Genomic DNA, 26,483 nt, shown 5'->3' with positions numbered 1-26,483 from the left:
TTTTTTTTTTTGAGACGGAGTCTTGCTCTGCCACCCAGGCTGGAGTGCAGTGGCCGGATCTCAGCTCACTGCAAGCTCCGCTTCCCGGGTTTACACCGTTCTCCTGCCTCAGCCTCCCGAGTAGCTGGGACTACAGGCGCCCGCCACCTCGCCAGGCTAGTTTTTTGTATTTTTTTTAAGTAGAGACGGGGTTTCACCGTGTTAGCCAGGATGGTCTCGATCTCCTGACCTTGTGATCCGCCCGTCTCGGCCTCCCAAAGTGCTGGGATTACAGGCTTGAGCCACCGCGCCCGGCCTGAATATTTCTTTTTTTATATATACAAAGTCAAAGATATTATTTTTATACACTTATTACAAAACATATGAATAGTATGCCAAGCCTAAGAATATAAAGAGTAGAGTCTAGCTTTAATTAATTGAATGTAAATTTAAAAACAAGTATCTAATAAGTAGTCCTTTTCACACATCGAAAAGCCAATTTCGGTATTTTTTAAAAAACTCAAATTACAAAGTAACAGATATCTGGTGTCTTAGCAACTTTAAGATCAGTACTAATGATTAAGCCAGCTTATATGCTAATATGATACATGAAAAAGCCTGTATTTTACAAATAGCAAACCACTAAAACTTTAACTTTCCACAGAAGCCATTGTTTTACACCAATAATTATGTCAAAGATCAAGTCAGGCTAAAAGTTTTTTTTTTTTTTTTTGAGACGGAGTCTTGCTCTGTCTCCTGGGCTGGGGTGCAGTGGCCGGATCTCAGCTCACTGCAAGCTCCGCCTCCCGGGTTTATGCCATTCTCCTGCCTCAGCCTCCGGAGTAGCTGGGACTACAGGCGCCCGCCACCTCGCCCCGCTAGTTTTTTGCATTTTTAGTAGAGACGAGGTTTCACCGTGTTAGCCAGGATGGTCTCGATCTCCTGACCTCGTGATCCGCCCATCTCGGCCTCCCAAAGTGCTGGGATTACAGGCTTGAGCCACCGCGCCCGGCCAAGTTTTTTTTTTTTTTGAGACGGAGTCTCGCTCTGTCGCCCAGGCTGGAGTGCAGTGGCGCGATCTCGGCTCGCTGCAAGCTCCGCCTCCCGAGTTCAGGCTATTCTCCTGCCTCAGCCTCCCAAGTACCTGGGACTACAGACGCCTGGAACAACGCCCGGCTAATTTTTTGTATTTTTAGTAGAGACAGGATTTCACCGTGTTAGCCAGGACGGTCTCGATCTTCTGACCTCGTGATGCGCCCGCCTCGGCCTCCCAAAGTGCTGGGATTACAGGCGTGAGCCACCGCGCCCGGCCCCAGGCTAAAAGTTTTTAATGAGTATTGAATCCATTAAAACTTGGCAAATTTCTCCACGAAGGTAGAATTTTAATTTCTGTTTAAACCATAGATAGATGGTACACCCTTGTGAGGGTGTACTGTAAGTACTTCTAAGGAGCTTTATCAGACTGATCCCAAATTATGTACCTAGTAAAAGATGTACCAATGTCTACTTTGGAATAAGAAATTATTCCTTGTTTGAACAAGGATTAAGCGGAAACTGAAAGTGTAGTTTACAGCCTCTTACATAAAGTAGATGGGCACCCCTCAAAAACAAACCAATATCCTGGCTTCTTAAATATCAACATTAATCTAAGTAATGTATAGCATGCTCCTGTCCAATCGTTCCCGCTAATTTGTAGTCTTCTCACATCGATGCTTAATTTTAGTCACACATTTCTATCCTGCAAGACTGGGTACCTGGGTTTTTTGTCTGGTTTTATAACACTAGGCAGGTTTGGCCTTACTCAAAATGTAAGACTGCAAAAGGCCTATGTTTTACCTCAACGATACCGCTTCAGGAAATGGTCTGTATTTCCAGCAGAAAAGTGGTATCTAACTCTCATGATGGTTTCTAGCAACTGGGTAGATACCTGGGTCTTTGTGGCCCGTGATGCAGCCTAACAATAGAGCCCCTTGTGTGGTCAGCTAGGTCTGCTAAATCAAGGGGATATCCATGTTCTAGATTTATTTTTTATTTTTATTTATTTATTTATTTTGAGACGGAGTCTCCCTCTCTTTTCCATACAAGGGGTGGCCTCTGCCAAGTTAACTGCTTTGTTGGGGGGCGGGGAGAGAAGATTGCCTTTCCTTTGGTCTGCATGTTTTAAGGGAAATGCCACATACACCTACAGGAGCTTATAATTTTGTTTTGCATTTTTTAGTAGACACGGGGTTTCACCGTGTTAGCCAGGATGGCCTCGATCTGCTGACCTCGTGATCCGCCCGCCTCGGCCTCCCAAAGTGCTGGGATTACAGGCGTGAGCCACCGCGCCCCGCCAGGAGCTTATGAATAATAGACAAGGCTCACTTTCAAACTCTTTCAGGAGATAAACTGGAGGGGAAGACGAACGGCAGGAGGGTGAAGAGGAAGCTGAATGACCGTGCAAACACCCCCAACTCAAATCCGAGTGGTTACCGCAGAGTGAATAACGATAGGTACGATTTCGTGGAAGGCAACGTCCTTTGAAAGGGCTCCCAGAGCTTCCAGGCCCCCTCCCCTGATGAACGAGTGAGTCAGGCAGGCCCAGATCCACTTCACGGATGGCAAAACTGAGGTACGAGGCGGCGAGATGACCGGCCCGAGGCCTCGCTGAAAGATCGGAGGCGGAGCGGAGAACCAGAAGCACTGCTTCTCTCAGGCTGATGCTCTAATCTGGGCTTCCCCCGCCCCTGCGATGGCGTAGACGGCCTCCGTCCCCCGACTCACACACACACCCTCCCCTGGGAACTGCAAGTCTCCTCGGGTTCCAAGGACGGGGTCAAAAGACAAGCGGCCCCAGGCCCTCCCGCGGTGATTTGCGCAGAGCGTTGGGAGCGTGCGTGCCTCCAGTCCAACATGGCGGCGGCAGCGGCCGCCCACCCACCCCAAGCCTCCTTAAGGGCCGGAGGCTTCTCCTCAGGGTTCTCGGGTAGGTGGGAAGACAGAGCAGCCCCGCCAGGCCTTTCTTGTCGCTGCCGCTGCTCACTGAAGGAGTCACCTACCCGACAAGACTAACGGCTGCGGCTGCGGCGCGGAGGCCCCACAGCCCGCCGAGAACCAGGAATACGAGAGCCAGGCGGCACCGCGGCCGGAGCTGTACTGAGCAAGAAAGAAGATTTCAAAGTAATGTATTGTTATGAGATCCGTGCTTTTATCTTGTCTCAGACTCCCAATGATAGGCACATATCTCCTCTGTACATTTAATGAAACTACTAAAATGTTTCGATTTAAATCTTCCACCTATTTGTTTTCTGTGTATCCTACCTGTTCACGACCTTGACATTTTCAAACAATACAGGTTACTTATTTTGTTTTTGGTGATGGTGAGTTTTGGGGGGTTTTGTTTTTTGGTTTTAGTTTTGGAGACAGGGCTTTGCTCTATCGCCCAGGCTGGAATACAATGGCGCGATGATAGCTCACTGCAGCCTCGAACTCCTGAGCTCAAGGGACCCTCTTGCTTCAGCCTCCTGAGTAGCTGGGACTACAGGCCTGCGCCATCACGCCTGGCTAATTTTTTATTTTTTGTAGATGGGGTGTTGCTATGTTGTCCAGTGTGGTCTCAAACTCTTGGGCTCAAGAGATCCTCCCACTTCTGCTGCCCCAAGTGCTAGGAGTACAGGCACGAGCCACGGCGCCTGGATAGTTATTTTGTAGAGTGTTCTTTAATTTGGATGTACCTCATCTTTTATACATCTTTGGAAGGAATACCACATAATTAATGCGGTTTATCCCATCAAGAGACATTCAGTGTCAATGTGTTCCATTCTTGGTGATGTTAACTTTTATTACTTAGTGAAAATCTAAGAGTTTTCACCACTGTGGAGTGAATAAATGAATATGTGAGATTCATCAATGAATAAGTAAAAAGAAGCCAGCTGGTGAAAGAACTGAGTTGGGAGGATGGCTTAAGCCTGGGAGGTCGAGGCTGCAGTGAGCTGTGATGGCACCACTGCACTCCAGCCTGGGTGACACTGCAAGACCCTGTCTCAAAAAAAAATTAAATAAGTAAATAAATACCCAGCACCTGATCATCTCGGGAATTTCCTGTGCCTCTTTCTTATATTGGGTCACTGGTTTCTTGGAGCTTATGTCTTTCTTTTTTTTTTTCTTGGTTTAGCTTCTCATTTTTGTAAAAAAACACATTCTTATTTTGTTTACCACTTTGATAAAGGTGAATTTGGGATAAAACTTTGGGATCCTTATAAGCTTAACAGTGTCTGAATTCTACCTCTTTTGGATGATACCTTAACTAGGTTTGAAATTTTAGGTTGAATGGTTTTCACTTAGAATTTTGAATTATAGCGGCTGGGCGCGGTGGCTCAAGCCTGTAATCCCAGCACTTTGGGAGGCCGAGACGGGTGGATCACAAGGTCAGGAGATCGAGACCATCCTGGCTAACACAGTGAAACCCCATCTCTACTAAAAAAAATACAAAAAACTAGCCGGGCGAGGTGGCGGGCGCCTGTAGTCCCAGCTACTCGGGAGGCTGAGGCAGGAGAATGGCGTGAACCCGGGAGGCAGAGCTTGCAGTGAGCTGAGATCCGGCCATTGCACTCCAGCCTGGGCAACAGAGCGAGACTCTGTCTCAAAAAAAAAAAAAAAAAAAAAAAGAATTTTGAATTATATAACATTGTCTGCTAGCTTACAGTGTTTATCTTAAAATATGATTACAATTTGATTTGTGTTGTGTTACTGTTCTTTGTCTTTTAAACCATTTAAAGGCCAGGCTCAGTGACTCATGCCTGTAATCCCAGAATTTTGGGAGTCTGAGGCAGGAGGATTGCTTGAGCTCAGGAGTTCAAAACCGGCCTGGACAACATAAGGAGACTCTGTTTTTATAAAAGTAAAAAGAGACCGGGTGTGGTGGCTCACACCTGTAATCCCAGCACTTTGGGAGGTCGAGGTGGGCAAATCACCTGAAGTCAAGAGTTTGAGACCAGCCTGGCCAACATAGTGAAACCCCTTCTCTACTAAAAATACAAAATATTAGTTGGGTGAGGTGGCATGCACCTGTAGTCCCAGCTACTCAGGAAGCTGAGGCAGGAGAATCGCTTGAACCCAGGAGCCATGGTTGCAGTTGAGCCGAGATCGCGCCACTGGACTCCAGCCTGGGTGACAGAGTGAGACCCTATCTCAATAATAATAATAATAATTACAAAAACATTTAAAATTGTCTCTTCATACTAGTTTTCTGAAATTTCACAGAAATGTGTTTTGGTGTGGTTCTTGTTTCTTTCATTGTTCAAGGTATTCAGTGGACCTTTGTATTAATATTTCGAAGACTCATGATCTGTGTTTCTAGAAATTGCCTTTTGTTTGTTCTGTGAAATTTTCTTCCATTCATTTTTCTCTCTTTCTTTCTGAAATGCCTTTTAGTTGGGTGTTATAATTTCTGACTTCATCTGGTAGTTTTGTTATCTTTCATCACTTTTTTATTGCCGGGCTGGAGTACTGTGGCGCAATCTCGGCTCACTGCAACCTCCGACTTCCTGGTTCAAGCAATTCTCCTGCCTTAGCCTGCTGAGTAGCTGGGATTATAGGCACCCTCCACCACGCCTGGCTAATTTTTGTATTTTTAGTAGAGATGGAGTTTCACCATGTTAGCCAGGTTGATCTCAATCTCTTGACCTCGTGATCTGTCCGCCTCAGCCTCCTAAAGTGCTGGGATTACAGGTGTGAGCCACTGCTCTCAGCCCAGCATTGTCTCTTTTCTCATTATTTATAGCATTGTTTTGCAGCAGACTTGTTGGAGTCACACATTTGTTACTATCCAATTATTATTGTTGTTATTTGGGATGGCCTTTTGCTCTGTCGCCCAGGCTGGAGTGCAATGCTGCATTCCTAGCTCACTGCAGCCTCAACCTCCTGGGCTCAAGTGATCCTCCCACCTCAGCCTCTCAAGTAGCTAGGACCACAGGTATGTGCCACCACACCCAGCTAATTTTTTAATTTTTTATAGAGATGGGGTTTCACTGTCTCCAGGTTGGTATCAAACTCCTAGGCTCAAGCAATCTGACTGCATCAGCCTCCTAAAGTGCTGGGATTACAGGTGTGAGCCACTGTACCCAACCCAACTATTATTATTATTATTATTATTATTATTATTATTTGAGACGGAGTCTCACTCGGTCATCCAGGCTGGAGTGCAGTGGTACGATCTCAGCTCACTACAGCCTCCACCCCCCGGGTTCAAGCAATTCTTCTGACTCAGCCTCCCGAGTAACTGGGATTACAGGTGCCTGCCACCACGCCCAGCTAATTTTTGTATTTTTAGTAGAGACGGGGTTTCACAATCTTGGCCAGGCTGGTGTTGAACTCCTGACCTTGTGATCCACCCACCTCGGCTTCCCAACATGCTGGGATTACAGGTGTGAGCCACCGCACCTGGCCACTATCTTATTATTAAGTAATGTTACATGCAGTGTCTTTGGGGAGAGAATTCAGTTTTTCAGAGACAGACTTTGCTCATTTCCTGATTTGTTCATTTTAACTCAAATAGTAAAAGCTTTAGAAAGGCAGGAGGATTGCTTGACTCCAGGAGTTCAAGACCAGCCTGGGGAACAAAGCAAGACCCCATCTCTACAAAAAATACTTTTTAAATTAGCCAGGCCTTGTGGTATGTACCTGTGGTCTTGGCTACTGGGAAAGCTGAGTTGCGGGGATCTCTTGGGGCCAGGAGTTGAAGGCCGCAGTGAGCTATGATTGCACCACTTCACTCCATCCTGTGTAACAGAGTGAGACTCTGCCTCAATCAATCAATCAGTAAAGATATTTATCAAAAGTAAGTAGACATGCAGGCAGATCACCTGAGGTCAGGAGTTCAAGACCATCCTGTCCAGCACAGTGAAACCCTGCCTCTACTAAAATTACAAAAATTAGCCGGGCATGGTTGTGGGCGCCTGTAATCTCAGCTGCTCGGGAGTCTGGGGCAGGAGAATCACTTGAACCTGGGAGACAGAGGTTGCAGTGAGCTGAGAGCGTGCCACTGCACTCCAGCCTGGGTGACAGAGCAAAACTCCATCTCAAAAAGAAAAGTAAGCAGACATGCCTGCTGCCTACATGAGGTTTACATTCTAGTCTGGGAGGAAAAAAAAAGATTTTAAAGTAAAAGGGGAAAATGAGGTACTTTTATATTGTGATCAATACTGTGAAATAAATCAATAGGTGGTATAAGCAGTAACTTGAGGGATACTTCCCGTAGCATTGATAGGACAGGTGTTGAGCTTTGGTGGTGATGAGTCAGCAGTGTGGAAGGATATTCCAAGCAGAGGCACAGTTACACTAAAGACCCTGAAAAATCAGAGAGCACTTAGAGCATTCCAGAAACAGAAAGTAGCCTGGTGTGACTGAAGCTTAGCAAGTGAGTGGGAAATTAGTTTAGATTTAGGATGTAGAGGTCGGCATTTTCCATATCATATGAGGAAATGATAGTGCTGAGATTACAGGCGTGAGCCACTGCACCCAGTCCCACACCAAGTTTTTACAGCAGCAAGAATAGATGTTCTTCTACGGTCAGTGTCTAAGTATTTTACAAACAGTATCTCTTCTTCTAGTTTGCAGTCATTATTGAAATAACAAACATGTCCTATTGTCAGGCCTGACTGTCAGTAACTGGTTTCATTGATCTGAATAGGAGACTTACTTGATTTATCAGCTACTCTTTGGTGTTACCTGACATCTCATTAATGTATCTTTGAATTGAATTATTGCTCTGTAGAATCGTTAAATAGTGGCAATGTGATACATCACTACGGAAGTTTTGGTCTCTAATATGGGTCCTATGTCAGTTCAGCAACTATATAAGCACTACAGGGTTTTACAATGATTTCTACAATTTTTTTTTTTTTTTTTTTTGAGACGGAGTCTGGCTCTGTCGCCAGGCTGGAGTGCAGTGGCCGGATCTCAGCTCACTGCAAGCTCCACCTCCGGGTTTACGCCATTCTCCTGCCTCAGCCTTCCAGGTAGCTGGGACTACAGGCGCCCGCCACCTTGCCCGACTAGTTTTTTGTATTTTTTAGTAGAGACGGGGTTTCACCATGTTAGCCAGGGTGGTCTCGATCTCCTGACCTTGTGATCCGCCTGTCTCGGCCTCCCAAAGTGCTGGGATTACAGGCTTGAGCCACCGCGCCTGGCTTTTTTTTTTTTTTTTTTTTTTTTTGAGACGGAGTCTTGCTCTGTCAGCCAGGCTGGAGTGCAGTGGCTGGATCTCAGCTCACTGCAACCTCCATCTCCTGGGTTCAAGCGATTCTCCTTGCCTCAGCCTCCAGAGTAGCTGGGATTACAGGTGTGCGCCACCACACCTGGCTAATTTTTGTGTTTTTAGTAGAGACGGGGTTTCCGCATGTTGGCCAGGCTGCTTGAACTCCGACCTCAGGTGACCTGCCTGCCTCAGCCTCCCAAAGTGCTGGGATTACAAGTGTGAGCCAACGCACCCAGCCGATTTCTGCAATTTTATAAGGCAGTAATTTCATCATAATTTGTTTGCTTATCCTTTTTTTTTTTTTTTTTTTTTTTTGAGACCGAGTGTCACTCTATCATCCAGGCTGGAGTGTAGTGCTGCAATCTCGGCTCACTGCAACCTCCGCCTCTCAGGTGCAAGTGAGGAGTACCTGGAATTACAGGTGCACACACCATACCCAGCTAGTTTTTGTTTTTAGTAGAGACAAGGTTTCACCATATTGCCCAGGCTGGTCTCCAACTCCTGGGCTCAAGGTATCCACCCACCTCAGCCTCCCAAAGTGCTGGGATTAAAGGTGTGAGCCACCTCACTTGGCCACTTGTCCTTCTTAAATAAGGAAGTAACAGTGTTATAGTTCAAAATTCTGTTTTAAACTTTTTAAATATTCTGCTTCTCGACTTTATCAGGATGTTTCTTTTTCCAATGATCCACAAATCTTGATGGTTTTATAGCCCTGTTTGTAAAAAAACAAAAACAAAAACAAAAAACAAAACAACCAAAAAAAACACTGTTATTCATAAGAAACAAGCTGTTTTGAGTTAAATGGGGTTTTCAGTAAAACTGTAAGCTAGGTTGGGCGTGGTGGCTCACGCCTGTAATCCTAACACTTTGGGAGGTCGAGGTAGGTGGATTACCTGAACTCAGGAGTTCGAGACCAGCCTAGGCAACAGGGTGAAACCCCATCTTTACTAAAATACAAAAATTAGCTGGGTCTGGCAGCATGCACCTATAGTCCCTGCTACTCAGGAGGCCGAGGCAGGAGACTTGCTAGAACCCAGGAGGCGGAGGTTGCAGTGAGCTGAGATCATGTCACTGCACTCCAGCCTGGGCAACAGAGTGAGACTCCGTGTCAAAAAACAAAAACAAAAACAAAAACAAAACCTGTAAGCCAGATATTCATTCATTCAGATGTAGTCAACATTTTTCATTTTCAATCCTTAACACAATTAATGCTAGGTGAATTATTTTCATAATATAAACTAGTTTACATAATTCCCAGAGCATTGAGGATCAATCATAAATACTATCCACAAGGCAGCCAATAGACACACACAGACCACCTCTCATGTAACTTTGGGATAGAGCATTCAATCAAGAAAAAGTCTTCCGATTATAGCCATCAATTTGCCATCATTTTGTAGCACTGATCTTACATAGATTTTTTTTTTTTTTTTTTAAGATGGAGGCTTGCTCTGTCGCCCAGGATGAAGTACAGTGTCACGATCGGCTTGCTGCAACCTCCGCCTCCTGGGTTCAAGCAGTTCTCCTGCTTCAGCCTACCATGTAGCTGGGATTACAGGCACGTGCCACCGCTTCCGGGTAATTTTTTTGTATTTTTAGTTGACACGGGGTTTTGCTATGTTGGTCAGGCTGGTCTCGAACTCCTGATCTTCAGTGATCTGCCTTCCTCGGCCTCCCGAAGTGCTGGGATTACAGGTGAGAGCCACCGTGCATGGCCTGATCTTGCATGGATTTTTTATCTTCCATAAAATGTTTAATGCTGTCCATAAGACTTGAGAGAAATTAAATACCAAGGAGTTAAACTTTGTGCAATAGGCCAGGTGGGCAGTGGCTCACACCTGCAATCCCGGCACTTTCGGAGGCCAAGGAAGGCGGATCACTTGAGGTCAGGAGTTCTAGACCAGGCTGGCCAACATGGTGAAACCCCATCTCTACTAAAAATACCAAAATGTGGTGGTGCATGCCTGTAATCCCAGCTACTTGGGATGCTGAGGTAGGTGAATCGCTTGAACCCAGGAGGCAGAGGTTGTAGTGAGCCAAGATTGTGCCACCGCGCTCCAGCCTGGGCGACAGAGTGAGCCTCCATCTCAAAAAAAAAAATCTGTGTAAGGCCACAAACCATTACAACAACTGTAATTCATTTTACCTTCAGTAACCAATGTTCACCCTCTTAGGGGCAATATCACACCTATTTAAGAATGCTTGGCCAGGCACAGAGGCTCATGCCTGTAATTCCAGCACTTTGGGAGGCCAAGGGGGGCAGATCCACTGAGGTCAGGAGTTCCAGACCAGCCTGGCCAACATGGTGAAACCCTGTCTCTACTAAAAATACAAAAATTAGTCAGGCATGGTGGCATGCACCTATCATCCCAAGTACTCAGGAGGCTGAGGCAGGAGAATCGGTTGAACCTGGGAGGTGGAGGTTGCATTGAGCTTAGGTTATGCCACTGCACTCCAGCCTGGGTGACAGAGTGAGACCCTGTGTCAAAAAAAAAAAAAAAAAAAGCCAGGCGCGGTGGTTCACACCTGTAATCCCAGCACTTTGGGAGGCTGAGGCGGGCAGATCACGAGGTCAGGAGATCGAGACCATCTTGGCTAACACAGTGAAACCCCTTCTCTACTAAAAATACAAAAAAATAGCCAGGCGTGGTAGTGGGCACCTGTAGTCCCAGCTACTCGGGAGACTGAGGCAGGAGAATGGCATGAACCCAGGACGCGGAGCTTGCAGCGAGCCGAGATCGTGCCACTGCACTCCAGCCTGGGCGACAGAGTGAGACTCCATCTCAAAAAAAAAAAAAAAGAAAACTTGCAGTAAGGCTAAATAAATATAGAAATTAGGTATGTGTGTTAGTATACATACATTTCCTAGTTCTGCCTGTTAGATAGCTTGGCCCAAAGGACCTAGCGACCGCCCAGACAAAAATTTCTTCCTACAAGCTGCATGTGTCTGTGGCCTCTAAGAGTCAAAACCAAACCCAAAAGAAAAAGCCAACCCCCACCCCCGGCAAAAAAACAAACAAACAAAAAACAACCCCAAAACCGCCGCCCACCCACCTGTCATGTGGGGAGTCCTTGAGAAGAGCCACTCCAGCCAGGACCAGGTAAGGGAATCTGTGTACTTGGCCAGACCCAGAACACCCAATGGCAGGAACCTGACAGCCACACTCTGACCCCACCACTGACACACAGATCAGGATGTGTCACCCTGAGAGATGACACCACAAATCTGGCTCTCATGGATTGATTCCACACTGTCTCATCGATCCCCCACACATCCCATCACTCACACCAGATTCCCTTATCACTGACCCTGCATACCCACAATCATTGATTCCATGGACCTCATCACTATCCCAAAGACCACCCATCACTAATCTACAGACCCTCCTCTGTCACCCCAGGGACCTCACAGATTCCCCATCCCTGAATCCAGGATCTATAGAACCTCATCTCTTACCCCCACAGACCTATTAATAAGAGGATACATTCATGGGAGACTGTTGACCATTTTACACACCCACTGCGTGTGTGTGTGCTGATTAATGGACTTAGGTAAACTTTAGCGTTTTGGTAGGCAATGCAGTTTTCCAATGCCTTTTCTTTTTCTTTCCTTTTCTTGACATCTTTAAAGGCCTTACCCCAGTAAGTGTGGACTGCAATTTATTAATGCCTGTCCCTTATTGAGTCCTTGTCATGCATATTTATTAATAATAATTCATAATTCTTACAACTCAGAGACACCAGAGACTCATATAAGAAAAATGGCTATGGGATTTTATGTACTTCTTTATTCATTTTGGTTTCTGTAGATTATAAAAGTCATTCATTTGTATCAAGTCACTAAGTGTATACTTTATTTTCTAAAAAAAAATTCTAATTACACAAAAAATTTTTTTAGACAGCGTCTCACTCTATCACCCAGGCTGGAGTGCAGTGGTATAATCATGGCCACCACAGCCTCGACCTCCTGGGCTCGAGTGCTCCTCCCACTTTAGCCTACCTAGTAGCTGAGACCACAGGCATGTACCAATACATCCACCTAATTTAAAAAAAATTTTTTTTGTAGATATGTGAGTCTCACTATGTTGCAGAGACTGACCTTGAACTCCTGGGCTCAACTGATACTCCTACCTTGGCCTCCCAAAGTGTTGAGATTACAGGTGTGAGCCACTGCACCCAGCTGATAAAATCTTAAAAAGAGTAACTTTGGGACCTAATGTAAAATTTCCACTGAGCTGATGGGTCAGAAATTAAGGTAGAATAAGATGGTCCTGGCCGGGCGCGGTGGCTCATGCTTGTAATCCCAGCAATTTGGGAGACCAACGTGCAGGACTCACTTGAGGTCAGACATTTGAGACCAGTCTAGCCAACATGGTGAAACACTGTCTCTACTAAAAATACAAAAATTAGCCTGGAGGTTGCAGTGAGACCAGATCATGCCAATGCACTCCAGTCTGTGCAACAGAGGGAAACTCTGTCTCAAAAAGGAAAAAAAAAAAAGGAGAAGAAGAAACAATATCTTAATTTCTTCATCAAGTGTAAAAATGTGGACTGGAGTCCGGATGCGGTGGCTCACGCTAGTAATCCCAGCACTTTGGAAGGCCGAGGCAGGCGGATTACAAGGTCAGGAGATCAAGACCATGGTGAAACCCCATCTCTACTAAAAATACCAAAAATTAGCCGGGCGTGGTGGCGGACGCCTGTAGTCCCAGCTACTTGGGAGGCTGAGGCAGGAGAATAGCGTGAACCCAGGAGGCGGAGCTTGCAGTGAGCTGCGATCGCGCCACTGCACTCCAGCCTGGACGACAGAGCGAGACACCGTCTCAAAAAAAAAAAAAGTGTGGACTGGACTCTGGAGGAATAATACATAAAAAGACACACAGGCACTATTTTTTTTGAAGAGTTATTGAGAAATATTAATAACATATCACAGAAGCCATCCATTGAAAGTGTAAAATTCAACGGTTTTCAGTATTTTGCACAGTTGTGCAAACATCACCACAATAAATTTTAGATCATTTTCATTACCCTGAAGAAAACTCCATATCCCTCCATTTCCCCCCAACTTCCCTAATCCTGGGCCACCACTAATCTACTTTCTGTTTCTATGTATTGTTCTATTTTGGACATTTTATTTCAATGGAATTACATAACCTGTGGTGTTTTGTGACTGGCTTTTTTCACTTAGCATCATATTTTCAAGGTTTATTAAATGTTGCATGTGCGGAGGAGGCACTTTTCATAAAGATAAACCTCGAGGGGGAGAGTGCTTACTGATTTTGAAACTTCAAAATTGTAAAAGGGAAATTACTGGTTTCAAATAGAGGAAAAACCTATTCGGGCTGAAATCCTCCATTCTCGCCAGTTTGTAATGTGGAGTTTTATTGCGAAGAATTCCAAGGTTTTTATGCATATTTTCTGCAGATTCTCCCTGTGTTTGGGGAACAGTCACAGAAGGTGGAGGTGTGGGCTTCTGGACTCTGTGGCTGGAGATTCGAGTCCAGGAGAACTCATGTCCCAGGGTAGGCAGAGAAAAACAGTGCCAGAGTGCCAGTAGAACCCTTTGAAATGGAAAATTTTAAATGTTCCCTCCCAAAGGAGTCCCAGATAACCACACAAAAGAGTTTGCTGAGCCGGTCAGTCACAATTGTCCAATAAGATGCAGACAGACTGGGAAAGAAGGAAGTTTATTTCTGCAACCGGTTACATGGAGAAGGGCCAAGTAACTCACCAGACCAACTCAAAGTTACAAGTTTTTTTCTAGTGCTTATAGACATCTTCAGCTCCATGCTATGGTGGGATTGCACCTACAAGCAGGAGTGTTGCATTCAACCAACATCTAATCTTTAACTAGGGTCTAGGGTCTGGAAAGATTTCTCTAGAGTCTTAGAAAGTTTCTGAATCTTAAGACAGGCCGAGGTGAATGTGTAAGAATGCTATTATTATTCTATCAGATGTTAGGGTCTGAGAAGACCCAGGCAGAGTCTTAACGGGTTTGTTTTTGCATTCCATCCCTGATACTCAGGTGAAGGGGGCCTGCCCCTCCACACCTGTGGGTGTTTCTCATCAGGTGGGACAAGAGACTGAGAAAATAAATAAGACACAGAGACAAAGTACAGAGAAAGAACAGTGGGCCCAGGGGACCGGCACTCAGCATATAGAGAACCCGCGCCGGCACTGGTCTCTGAGTTCCCTCAGTATTTATTGATCACTATCTCTACCATCTCAGAGAAGGGGATGTGGCAGGACTATAGAGTAATGGTGGGGAGAGGGTCAGCAGGAAAACGTGAGCAAAGATCTCTGTGTCATAAATAAGTTTAAGGAAAGATGCTGTGCCTTGATGTGCACGTAGGCTAGATCTATGTTTGACTTTACACAAACATCTCGGTGCATTAAAGAGCAGTATTGCAGCCAGCATGTCTCATCTTCAGCCATAAGGTGGTTTTCTCCTATCTCAGTAAATAGAACGTATGATCGGGTTTTACCCTGACAAATTCCAGTCCCAGGGACAAGCAGGAGACAGATGCCTTCCTCTTAACTGCAAAGAGTCCTTCCTCTTTCACTAATCCTCCTCAGCACAGACCCTTTACAGGTGTTGGGCTGGGGGATGGTCAGGTCTTTCCCTTCTCAGGAGGCCATATCTCAGGCTATCACATGGGGAGAAACTTTGGACAATACCTGGCTTTCCTAGGCAGAGGTCCCTGTGGTCTTCCGCAGCGTATTGTGTCCCTGGGTACTTGAGATTAGAGAATGGTGATGACTTTTAACAAGCATACTGCCTTCAAGCATTTGTTTAACAAAGCACATCCTGCATAGCTCTAAATCTATTAAACCTTGAGTCAGCACAGCACATGCCTCTGCAAGCACAGGGTTGGGGCTAGGGTTACAGATTAACAGCATCTCAAGGCAAAAAAATTTCTCTTAGTACAGAACAAAATGGAGTCTCTTATGTGGACTTCCTTCTGCATAGACACAGTAACAGTCTGATCTCTTTCTTTTCCCCACACTCAGGCACCAGTTTCTCCATTTCCTTAACGTTTAACTTACGCATTCATCACAATTATAGTAAAGGGTTAGTGGAAACTGTTCTGGTTGCTAATGGAAACCTCACCTGCCACACTGCGATCCAAACTGAACACTGAAAATGCCTGCAAACACTGACTTTACTGACAACTCTTTTTTTTTTTTTTTTTTGAGGCAGAGTCTCACTCAGTCGCCCAGGCTGGAGTGCAGTGGCTGGATCTCAGCTCACTGCAAGCTCCGCCTCCCGGGTTTATGCCATCTCCTGCCTCAGCCTCCCGAGTAGCTGGGACCACAGGCGCCCGCCACCTCGCCCGGCTAGTTTTTTGTATTTTTAGTAGAGACGGGGTTTCACCGTGTCAGCCAGGATGGTCTCGATCTCCTGACTTCGTGATCCACCCGTCTCGGCCTCCCAAAGTGCTGGGATTACAGGCTTGAGCCACCGCGCCCGGCCAGACAACTCTTAAATTACAGAAAATCAAGTTCATGCTCCCTCCCAGCTCTGTCCTCCAGAATTGCTAGTTAGAAACGTGCACATTGTCCTAGGTTCAGTTTTGCATAGATGGAGCTCGTCAGCGAAAGCATTTGTTTGATTTCATGCATTAATGTTTCCTTTTGTCATTTCCTTTTTTATTGATTGATTGGTTGATTGATTGATTGATTTTGAGACGGAGTATCCATCCTCTCGGTCAGGCCGGAGTGCAATGTCACAGTCTCGGCATACTGCAACCTCCGCCTCCCGGGTTCAAACGATTCTCCTGCCTCAGCCTCCCAAGTAGCTAGAATTACAGGCATGCACCACCACGCGTGGCTAATTTTTAAAATTTTTTTTGAGACGGAGTTTCGCTCTTGTTGCCTATGCTGGAGTGCAATTGCGTGATCTTGGCTCACTGCAACCTCCGTCTCCCGGGTTCAAGCGATTCTCCTGCCTCAGCCTCCCGAGTAGCTGGGATTACAGGCATGCGCCACCACCGCGGCTAATTTTGTATTTTTAGTAGGGACGGGGTTTCTCCATGTTGGTCAGGCTGGTCTTGAACTCCTGACCTCAGGTGATCCACCCGCCTCGGCCTCCCAAAGTGCTGGGATTACAGGCGTGAGCCATCGCGCCCAGCCAATTTTTGTATTTTTAGTAGAGACCGGGTTTCACCATGTTGCCCAGGATGGTCTCGAACTCCTGAGCTCACGGAATCCACCTGCCTCAGCCTCCCAAAATGCTGGGATTACAGGCTTGAGCCACCACGCCTGGTGTATATTTATTTTTTATATTTATTTTATTTTATTTTATTTTCATGATAAAGCACCCCACCCCTTAACAAATCTCACTTTTTGCCAATTGTATTACTTAGTGGACTGTCTCTGATAAGGACAGCCAGTTAAAATGGCATTTTGTTGTTGTTGCTAATTAAACCAGTTTTTAGTTTTGTTGGCTGTCCTAACAGAAGCAACTTCTCAGGCTTTATAAAATCATATTTCTTGTGGGAAATTTCTGTGAAAGGCACAGCGAGTTAGTTTGGAATTGTTTTAAAGGAAGTAAGTTCCTGGTTTTGATATCTTAGTAGTAGTATTTTCCCCAATGTCTTTGAAATCTTATTTTTGGGGCACGTATGTAGAGGAACTTTTGTGAAAGAGACAACCAGTTAAGGAGGTTTTGGGATTTCCTTTATGAAGTATAATACTGGTTTTGAGTTTTTTTTTTTTTTTGGATGGAGTTTCGCTCTTGTTGCCCAGGCTGGAGGGCAATGGTGCAATCTCAACTCCCTGCAGCCTCCGCCTGCCAGGTTCAAGCGATTCTCCTGCCTCAGCCTCACAAGTAGCTGGGATTATAGGCATGCGCCACCACGCCCGGCTAATTTTCTATTTTTAGTAGGGATGGGGTGTCTTCATGTTGGTCAAGCTGGTCTCGAACTCCCGACCTCAGGTGATCCGCCCGCCTCGGCCTCCCAAAGTGCTGGGATTAGCGGTGTGAGCCACCATACCCGGCCGATTTTTTTTTTTAATATATATATGTATATGTATGTGTGTGTCTATATATATATATATATATATATATCCCAAAGTGCTGGGATTACGGGTATGAGCCACCACACCCAGCCAATTTTCTTTTTAATATATATATATGTATGTGTGTGTGTGTATGTATATAAAATGGTAACGACACTATCTTCCTAAATCCTTTAAAATGTTAGTTGGTGGATCTCTTACTTTCATAGGATTTGTTTCATAGTGTGAATGAGACACCTATAGGCTCCTGGTCTCTAGCTTCATGAGGTATGAAGATTCGGTGCTTTATAGAACAGCCCTCACATTCTTCATAGGCCTTATCCTTTATTCTCAGCACCCCTCTGCTTCTGACATTGTTACTAAAATTAAGCTAAGTTTTTGTGGTTATGTGAGAGCTGTGGAAATGTCCAGCATTAGCCACTAATGTTTGTCCTTGATATTTCTCCATATCTTAATTCTGACCCTCAATCCATTACTCAGATGGGTGTCCTTTTCCTGGATGTCTGGAAACTAAGACCAGCTATCCCTCTGACCTCCCTGCCGAGCTACCATTTTTTCCCTCTCTCTCTTTTCTTGTCTGCACTTGAGTTGGTAACCTCAGCTCTTTCATGAGCAACCTTGATGCCTTTGACTCCCTCTGACTCTGAGTTTATTACGTGCAGTTCCATCAGCCAAGTTTATGGGCCCATGAGAAGGGCCCATGTAAATTTTCACATTCCTCTAGCCAAAATGTAGTGTTTCCTTCCATCCTGAATATAGGCTGTAGACCCCTCGGGTATGGGGCATTGTTAGCAGTGAGACCACAGCAGTTTTTATGTCATCTGACAGCATCTCCAAATAGCCTTCATGGTTGTCACTGCTTCCCAAGACAGTTCCAAGGAACAGTTCCCAGTGATGACTTGCTACTTGCTGTTGTTACTTAAGGTGTTAAGGTGGCTGTTATAGACACTATTACTATGTCAGAAATTACACCAAAATTTAGTGGTTCAAACAGTCATTTTATTATGTTTGTGGATTCTCATGCTCATAGTCAGGATTTCAGACAGGGCACAAGGGTAGCCCCCTTGTCTCTATTGGGTGATGTCTGGCCTCAGCACGGAAGACTCAACAGCTGGGGTCTGGAACCATGTGGAGGCTTTTCCCTCACAGCTGATACCTGGCTTGGGATGTTGGAAGAGGGCTCAGCTGGGACTGAGTGCCTGCATGTAGTGTCTCCATATGGCCTTGACTTCCTTACAGCCTGGCAGCCTCAGGGTAGTCAGAATTCTGAGGCGGCACAGGGCTCCAGGGCGGATGCTGAGGGGTCTTTTATGAGGTAGCACAGCAAATCCACCCAGGATCAGGGAGACAGGACATCGATTCTGCCTCTCAAAGGGAGGAGTGGCAAGAAATGTTCAGCCATTTTTTAAAACTACCACAGCAACATGCTTATTAATATGTCAGAAAAAATTAAAGTATCCTGGTAGCTGCGTTTCTAAGTAATTGGTCTCCTTTGAAATTCTATGAGTTGTGTTTTTTGCAGTTTATGGCATTATTCTGAGGAGTCGTCAGAGACTCTCCCATATGTTAAAAGGGTCCTGCACAGAACAGGGTCACCCCCACCCACTTCCCCCAGTGTTTGAAATGCAGTGTTTGTACTGGTTTATTGGTTAAGGCAGGACTTTCTCATTTGTTTCAGATCTAACAGCGGTTTAGAAATTGGCCTGTAGGCCGGGCGCGGTGGCTCAAGCCTGTAATCCCAGCACTTTGGGAGGCCGAGACGGGCGGATCACGAGGTCAGGAGATCGAGACCATCCTGGCTAATACGGTGAAACCCCGTCTCTACTAAAAATACAAAAACTAGCCGGGCGAGGTGGCGGGCGCCTGTAGTCCCAGCTACTCAGGAGGCTGAGGCAGGAGAATGGCGTAAACCCGGGAGACGGAGCTTGCAGTGAGCTGAGATCCGGCCACTGCACTCCAGTCCGGGCGACAGAGCGAGACTCCGCCTCAAAAAAAAAAAAAAAAAAAAAAAAAAAAAAAAAAAGAAATTGGCCTGTAATGTTTTTTTTTTTTTTTTGAGACGGAGTCTCGCTCTGTCGCCCGGCTGGAGTGCAGTGGCCGGATCTCAGCTCACTGCAAGCTCCGCCTCCCGGGTTTACGCCATTCTCTCGCCTCAGCCTCCCGAGTAGCTGGGACTACAGGCGCCCGCCACCTCGCCCGGCTAGTTTTTTGTATTTTTTTAGTAGAGACGGGGTTTCACCGTGTTAGCCAGGATGGTCTCGATCTCCTGACCTAGTGATCCGCCCGTCTCGGCCTCCCAAGCCTGTAATGTTTTTACTTTTGGCCTGATTTACTTCTGTTTCTGCTGATACTGTTCTCACCTCAATAGGAATTGGGAGCTTCTTTTGCTATTCTTCTATCTTGGATGCATTGGAAGGTAAGCTTCCTTGTGAACCGTATTTTGGACTCACTTTGTAGGCTTTGCCAAATGGCCTTTTTACCCTCCTATCTTGCATTTTCTTGGATATTCTCATAGATTCTCAGAGATATTTCCATATTTTACTATTCATGAGTTTAGAAGTGTGTTTACTTTCCTGAGTTTTCATTTCCTTCTTTTTCTTCTGTCGTATGTAATTTACAGAGCAAATACCCACCAGAGAGGATACTTAAGGGATGTGGAAAGTGAGTTTCTTTGCGCTTATCCAGTGAGGTTCATTTTCAATCAGTGAGCATTCAGTATATGCCTGGGACTCTGGCTTTATTTATTAGCTTTCTGATGCTGAACCCGTCAATGAACTTCTCTGTATATTTGATTCATCATGAAATGGTGACACCGAGGGTGGCTGATTTCCAGTTTACATCAGTTGTCCCAGGGGAAGTGCCTGGCCCTTGTCTGGTTGTTGCTGCTCTAACTTTGCCCTGTTAATTGAAGAAATGCGGCTAGAAACACTTCCTGGGGTGTTGCTGGCATTTACCATCCTCACAGTTTACAGAGAAGCCCATATTTTCAGCCTGTTCCTTGGCTTTCTGTCATTTCTAAACCATCTCACTCGACCTGGTGTAAGCTTCATTGTGTGTGTTTGCAGAGATGTAATTTGGGCCTACACGTCTCCTCAAAGCCTAATGCCCACCTCCCACCTCCACGAAAATCTGGAGCTCAGGACCCAGCACCCTCCCCTGCCTACTGCAGGTTCGAGCATTTGATGGTGGAAACCCCGCCCGGAGTTTGTATGATGGTGGCTTCTCTGGGGTCTTGTTCTCTGTGGGTCTGTCCTGCGCTCTAGTGTGTGGAGCCGGGGGGATTTGCCCTGTGTTCCTGAAGGAGGGTCAGGTCACAAGGAGTTGTTGGGCAAATGGTCTGATGTTTCTTTTTTTTTTTTGAGACAGAGTCTCACTCTGTCTCCCAGGCTGGAGTTCTGTGGCACCTTGTGAGCTCACTGCAACCTCCGTCTCCTGGGTTCTAGCAATTCTCTTGCCTCAGCCTCCAGAGTAGCTGGGATTACAGGCGCCCACTACCACACCCAGCTAATTTTTTAATATTTTTAGTAGAGATGCAATTTCCCCATGTTGGCCAGGCTGGTCTCGAACTCCTGACCTCAGGTGATCCACCTGCCTCGGCCTCCCAAAGTGCTGAGATTACAGGCGGGGTCCTGGCCAAGGGGCTGATATTTCTTAAGGCCTTTCCCCAAGAAGGAAGAAGCCAAACCTACTCAGGCAAATTTTGTTGATTTATTCTTCTAGGTCCAGATTTTGAAGAAATCTCTCTACAGATTGAACCGGTAAGGCTCACCTTTCAATAGTTACACCAAGAAAGGCCTAGCTGGTGACTTAAGCTATGGTTTTGGGCTGCACGAGAGTGGTCAGGCAGACAGTGGGGAAGTCTACACATAACCCAAAGGGAAAAGAGAAAAGACCCCGAGAAATCAGGGCAAAGTCCCACAGTGTCTGTTTCTTGATGGTGTCACTGGCTTCTGGGTTACCTTCCCACTGCATCCCCTGAAAGACATGAGGCCACAGACTGCAGTGCCTGTGAACAGAGGAGCTGTGGGGATGGAAGTTTGATCGCTCCATTCAAATGCACACCCTGGTGTGTGTGCATCTCTTCTGATGCAACGCCCCAATGGGTAAGCTCTGTGCTTCTCCACACAGTGGATTAGGAGTGGAAACATTCTGTCTGTTTAGCAGTTGACAATTTGGTTGTGACCTCATGTCATGGTGATTAGAACCAATGATCCTAACAGTTTAAAATTGTTGAGCTTGTGGGTAGGTATTTGGGAGATAGTATATGTGTTACCTAGTGTTTGTCATCTGCAATGATTTCATTACTTTTTGCATACACTGAGGAGAATGTTTATTAACTGCAGGTGATAGAGAAATCAGCAGTCACTCTAACATCCTCCCATTTCTTGGTCTAGAGCTGCGCCTGGATCCCGCAGCAGCGAGGAGACCTGAAGACCAGAGAAAACACAGCAAGTAGGCCCTTTAAACCACTCATCTGTGTTCTTTTCTAATTTATTCTGTTTTATTTTGTTTCCCTCATTTTAAGGGGTTAAAATCATCTTGTTCAGACCTCAGGATATAAAATGACCCATCGGTAGACCTCAGGCTCCAACCATACCCCAAGAATTGTCTGGTTTTTTAAAAAATTACTGCCAGGTTTCAATTGTAGATATCCCCGAAAGAATATTCCAGATTCCCTGAGTAGCTTCCAGGTTAAAGTCTTATAGGCTTCTTCTGTTTTGAGGAGGAGTTCCTGTCAGAGAAAAACCTGATTTTGCATTTTTAGCTTTAATGCTTGTGAAAAGCTATAAAAAATAATTTTCTACCCCTAATGTTAAAGTACTGTTAGTGAGAAATTAACATTCCTTCAGGAGGGTTAAACTGCCATTTCAGTTACCCTAATTCCAGATGTTTTCGTTGTTAGAATTTTCTTTAATGTTCATGAAGCACTGTTTTATATTTTCCTTCATGACTGATTCTCTCTTTCTCTTTTTTTTTTTTTTTTAAGATGGAGTCTTACTTTGTCGCCCAGGCTGGAGTATAGTGGCGTGATCTTGGCTCACCACAACCTCTGCCTTCCAGGTTCAAGCGATTCTCCTGCCTCAGCCTCCTGAGTAGCTGGGATTACAGATGTGCACCACCATGGCCGGCTAATTTTTGTCTTTTTAGTAGAGACAGATTTTTGCCATTTTGGAGAGACTGGTCTTGAACTCCTGACTTCAAGTGATCTGGCTGCCTCAGCCTCCCAAAGTGCTGGGAGTAGAGGGTGAGCCACTGACGCCCAAACTAGGAATTTTATTTTATTTATTATTATTATTATTTTTTGAGATGGAGTCTCGCTCTGTCCCCCAGGCTGGAGTACAATGGCACGCCTCGGCTCCCTGCAACCTCCGCCTCGCAGGTTCAAGCAGTTCTTCCTGCCTCAGCCTCTCGAGTAGCTGGGATTACAGGTGCCCACTACCACGCCCAGCTAATTTTTGTATTTTTAGTAGAGATGGGGTTTCACCATCTTGGCCAGGCTGGTCGAACTGCTGACCTCAGGTGATCCGCCTGCCTCGGCCTCCAAAAGTGCTGGGATTACAGGCGTGAGCCACCACACCCGGCCAGAAAGCTTATTTTAAAAGGTCTGTAAAGAGCCCCTTATGTTTCTGCTTAATTTTTAAAATAACATATTTAGGTCTGTATATTTTAGGATGTGAGATCTCACTGTATGTGTTGTTTTGCATCATTGAACATTTTGGTAATTTTATTTTCTATATATTTTAGAGATTTCATTAAACTAATACAGAATTTCATATTCGGGGCTGGGCACAGTGACTCATGCCCGTAATCCCAGCGCTTTGGGAGGCCGGGGCGGGCTGATCACCTGAGATCAGGGATTTGAGACCATCCTGGCCAACATGGCAAAACCCCATCTCTGTCTCTACTAAAAATACAAAATTAGCCAGGTGTGGTGGTGCATGCCTGTAATCCCAGCTACTCTGGAGGCTGAGGCTAGAGAATCGCTTGAACCTGTGAGGCCGAGGTTCCGGTGAGCCAAAATCACGCCCATTGCACTGCAGCCTGGGCAACAAGAGCGAAACTCCATCTCAAACAAAAAACAAAAATTAGCTGGGTGTGGTGGCGGGTGCTGATAATCCCAGCTACTTGGAGGGCTGAGGCAGGAGAATCGCTTGAACCCAGAGGTGGAGGTTGCTGTGAGCTGAGATCTCACCACTTCACTCCAGCCTGGGCCGCAGAGCAAAAAACTCCTTCTCAAAAAAAAAAAAAAAATTCATATTTGCTCATATCAAAAATGAAAATTTAAGTTTACAAATTTCTGTCTGAGTGATTATTTTAATGTAGGAAAGGTTCATAAGACATGGGTGTAGTGACTCTGTTCTTTCCTATGCTCGAATGGAAAATGATGAGGGAACACGATGTTAGAGCTGCAGGGAGAAGGGATGGAAAAGAGGGATTCCGGAGCGCCAGGCACGCAGATTTTCTGGAAGGTTTCCATGAGGACTGCTGTGGTTTGTGTTCCCCGAAGTTCACGCATGGGAAACTCAACCCCTAATGTGGCAGCGATGACCAGTGCAGCCTTCGAGAGGTGATTAGGTGGTGAAGGCTCCACCCTCAGGAATGGATGAAGGCAGAGGGGGTTGGTTGTCTTGGGAGTGGGTTCCTGATAAAAGAATGAGGATGGCTTCCTTCCCTTTCTCCCTTTCCCCCTCCCTGCTCTCACATGTGGTCACTCTCTTGCCCTTCCACCTTCCACCATAGGACGGCACAGCAAGACCTTCACCAGATGCAGGCCCCTCACTTTTCCAGTGTCCAGAACCATAAACCAAGTGAACTCTTGCTTATAAATCACCCAGTCTCTGGTATTCTGTTACAGCAACACAACGGACTAAGGGACACGCAGTGGGCTCTTCTCTCTGCTTAATGGAACTCTCCCTGCCTGGTACCTTATATTTGTAGACATGATACTGTAAATGGCTTTTATGTTTGAGGAGTTTACAGAGAACCCCCTACAGGCTTCAGGTCCCTTCTTCTGTTGCTTTTTGCTCCTTAGTACCTCCCCAAACCTAGTGTTAAATTAGATCATAGTGAGGTCCTTGGACCAACAGTATTAGCAGCACCTGAAAAACATGCTGGAAATACAGACTCACAGGCTGCACCGCAAAACACTGAACCAGAAACTCTAGGAGTGAGACCCAACAATCTGTATTTAACAAGACCCCCAGGTGAGTCTGATGCACACAGAACTGTGAGATGCTGTATTAGATGATGTTGAGTTCATGCTAACGGAATCACTAACACACACGTCTGCTCACTGCTTGGTCTTTGCACAGGCACCTGGATCCTCCTGGAATCCCCGATCCCTGTTGTTCCCTTGGGGAGTTTTCTAGTCCCTCTTACTTGAAGCATGTCTTTCAGAGCCCCACACCACCCAGCTTGGGTATCTGGTGAGTACTCTGGTCTGCATGTCCATGTTTGTGACATTCTGGGAAGGGTGGCCCAGGCTGTGATTTGCCATCTACTGCTGCAGGCTATGGATGGTATTCAGAAGGGAGGGGAGATGCTGTGTGCATGTTCTGAAGGGTTTCCCGTTAAACAGACCAACCCTCTCCATTACTATTTGATTTTACTTTATCTCCTCGTTGATTTCACAGTGTCAATGCAGTTTGTGTAAATATCTCTACTGGGTGATGCAAGCAGATAAATGTTTATGTGAACGTATAAAGTCTGTATGTGTGAGTGAATGCTCCACATCATGTCATTTATTGTCCATCATTACATATCTATGGTGTCTCACTCATTCCTCTCATTTTCTGTCATTTTACTTACTTTTACCTGAAGTACAATGACTACTAAATATTTCATTTCAATTACACTTCTATGGTATTTTTTCACCTCACATCGGACCTTCCTCCCTCACTGGACTTCAATGTGGGATCTGCAGGTGTCAGGACCTTCTGGGAAGTCCCAGGTTTTCTTTTTTTTGTTTGTTTGTTTGTTTGTTGAGAAGGAGTCTCGCTCTGTCGCCAGGCTGGAGTGCAGTGGCCGGATCTCAGCTCACTGCCAGCTCCGCCTCCCGGGTTCACACCATTCTCCTGCCTCAGCCTCCCGAGTAGCTGGGACTACAGGCGCCCGCCACCTCGCCCGGCTAGTTTTTGTTTTGTACTTTTAGTAGAGACGGGGTTTCACCGTGTTAGCCAGGATGGTCTCGATCTCCTGACCTCGTGATCCGCCCGCCTCGGCCTCCCAAAGTGCTGGGATTACAGGCTTGAGGCACCGCGCCCGGCCGTCCCAGCTTTTCTTGAATGTTCTCTCTCTCTGGCCAGCTCAGGCCGGAGCAGTGGGTGTTGGCGCCACCCTGTGGCTATAGGTGATAAGCCGGCTGTTCTTGACTGATCCCTGATCTTACCTTGAATCCTGAAGTTCTCACATGCGTGGATTTAAACGTTGTGTCTTTCTAAGGGCAGATTGTGCCCATTTTCCTTCTCTCTCTCCCAAGGCACTGTTTCCTGTGTTTATTGACTCGTTTTTTTTTAAAAACCGAGATATATATAAATAGATGAATTAGATTGTACCCCATAAATTGCATGTTTGAAAAATATTTCAAAGAATAGTTGTTCATTTTTTTCTTGCTCATTTTTATCTATCTTCTAAATTGTATATTTATGGGGTATAAAATATTGTGATTTTTCAGTACAGTGTGGAATGAGAATCAAATTATCTTATCTGTTACCTCAAATCCTTGACCTTTCTTTGTGATGAGAATGCTGTTTGTCACTTTAATCATCAGCTCCTAATGTCTTCTATGCTAGGGACAGGAAAGCCTCCACACTTGACTTTCCCTCCTGTTTTCTTATCGCTGTCAACCCCTGAATGTACCCTCCAGGATTGTCTTCTACACCTTCTCCACCAAGCGCAATCCTTGTGCGTCTAGCTTCCTCTCAGGGACTGTCCTTAGGGAGTAACTTTATGCATAGACTTCACGTGCTCTTCCTGCCTTCTTCATCCCCATAAGCCCCCATCCCAGCCCCATCTGATTATTTCTTCCCTCTCTCATTTCCTGTTATGCTGTTGGTTTTCTAACCTGAAGGGTAACTGCTTACTCCTTAGTTTTTTGCCTTAATTTCTAAGTCTTAGTCTACTTTTCCTCCAGCCATGGTTTTAGTCTCATTCTATAAGTCTTGGTATGTAGTTTTATTCACTGGCAAATTTTTGTTTGTTTTTGAGACAGAGTCTTGCTCTATCGCCCAGGCTGGAGTGCAGTGGT

The 26,483-nt window shown here is 45.7% G+C and overlaps 1 protein-coding gene across 11 annotated transcripts in view; it reads left to right on the top strand.

Moving 5' to 3' along the window:
- LOC117092404 overlaps positions 1-26,483 on the top strand; it is a 41,715-nt gene that overhangs the window by 2,059 nt on the left and 13,173 nt on the right. Inside the window, exons 1-4 of one of the 11 annotated variants that reach the window (XR_004440791.1) lie at positions 19,602-19,652; positions 20,957-20,994; positions 21,631-21,688; positions 24,550-25,161. Coding sequence is in view for 1 of the 11 variants with exons in the window: in XM_033225908.1 (XP_033081799.1) it covers positions 2,360-2,502 (143 nt within the window). In the remaining 10 variants the exon portion in view is untranslated. Of the gene's footprint in view, positions 1-2,197; positions 4,044-19,601; positions 19,653-20,956; positions 20,995-21,630; positions 21,845-23,977; positions 24,273-24,549; positions 25,162-26,483 lie in introns of those variants that run through there. The other 10 variants (XR_004440790.1, XR_004440786.1, XR_004440787.1 and 7 more) reach the window with 10 other exon arrangements.

This window comes from Trachypithecus francoisi, unplaced genomic scaffold (assembly GCF_009764315.1).
Source record: "Trachypithecus francoisi isolate TF-2019V2 unplaced genomic scaffold, Tfra_2.0 Lachesis_group12, whole genome shotgun sequence".
In the NCBI taxonomy this organism is placed as follows: Eukaryota; Metazoa; Chordata; class Mammalia; order Primates; family Cercopithecidae; genus Trachypithecus; species Trachypithecus francoisi.
This window is presented reverse-complemented; position numbering and strand designations above follow the sequence as displayed.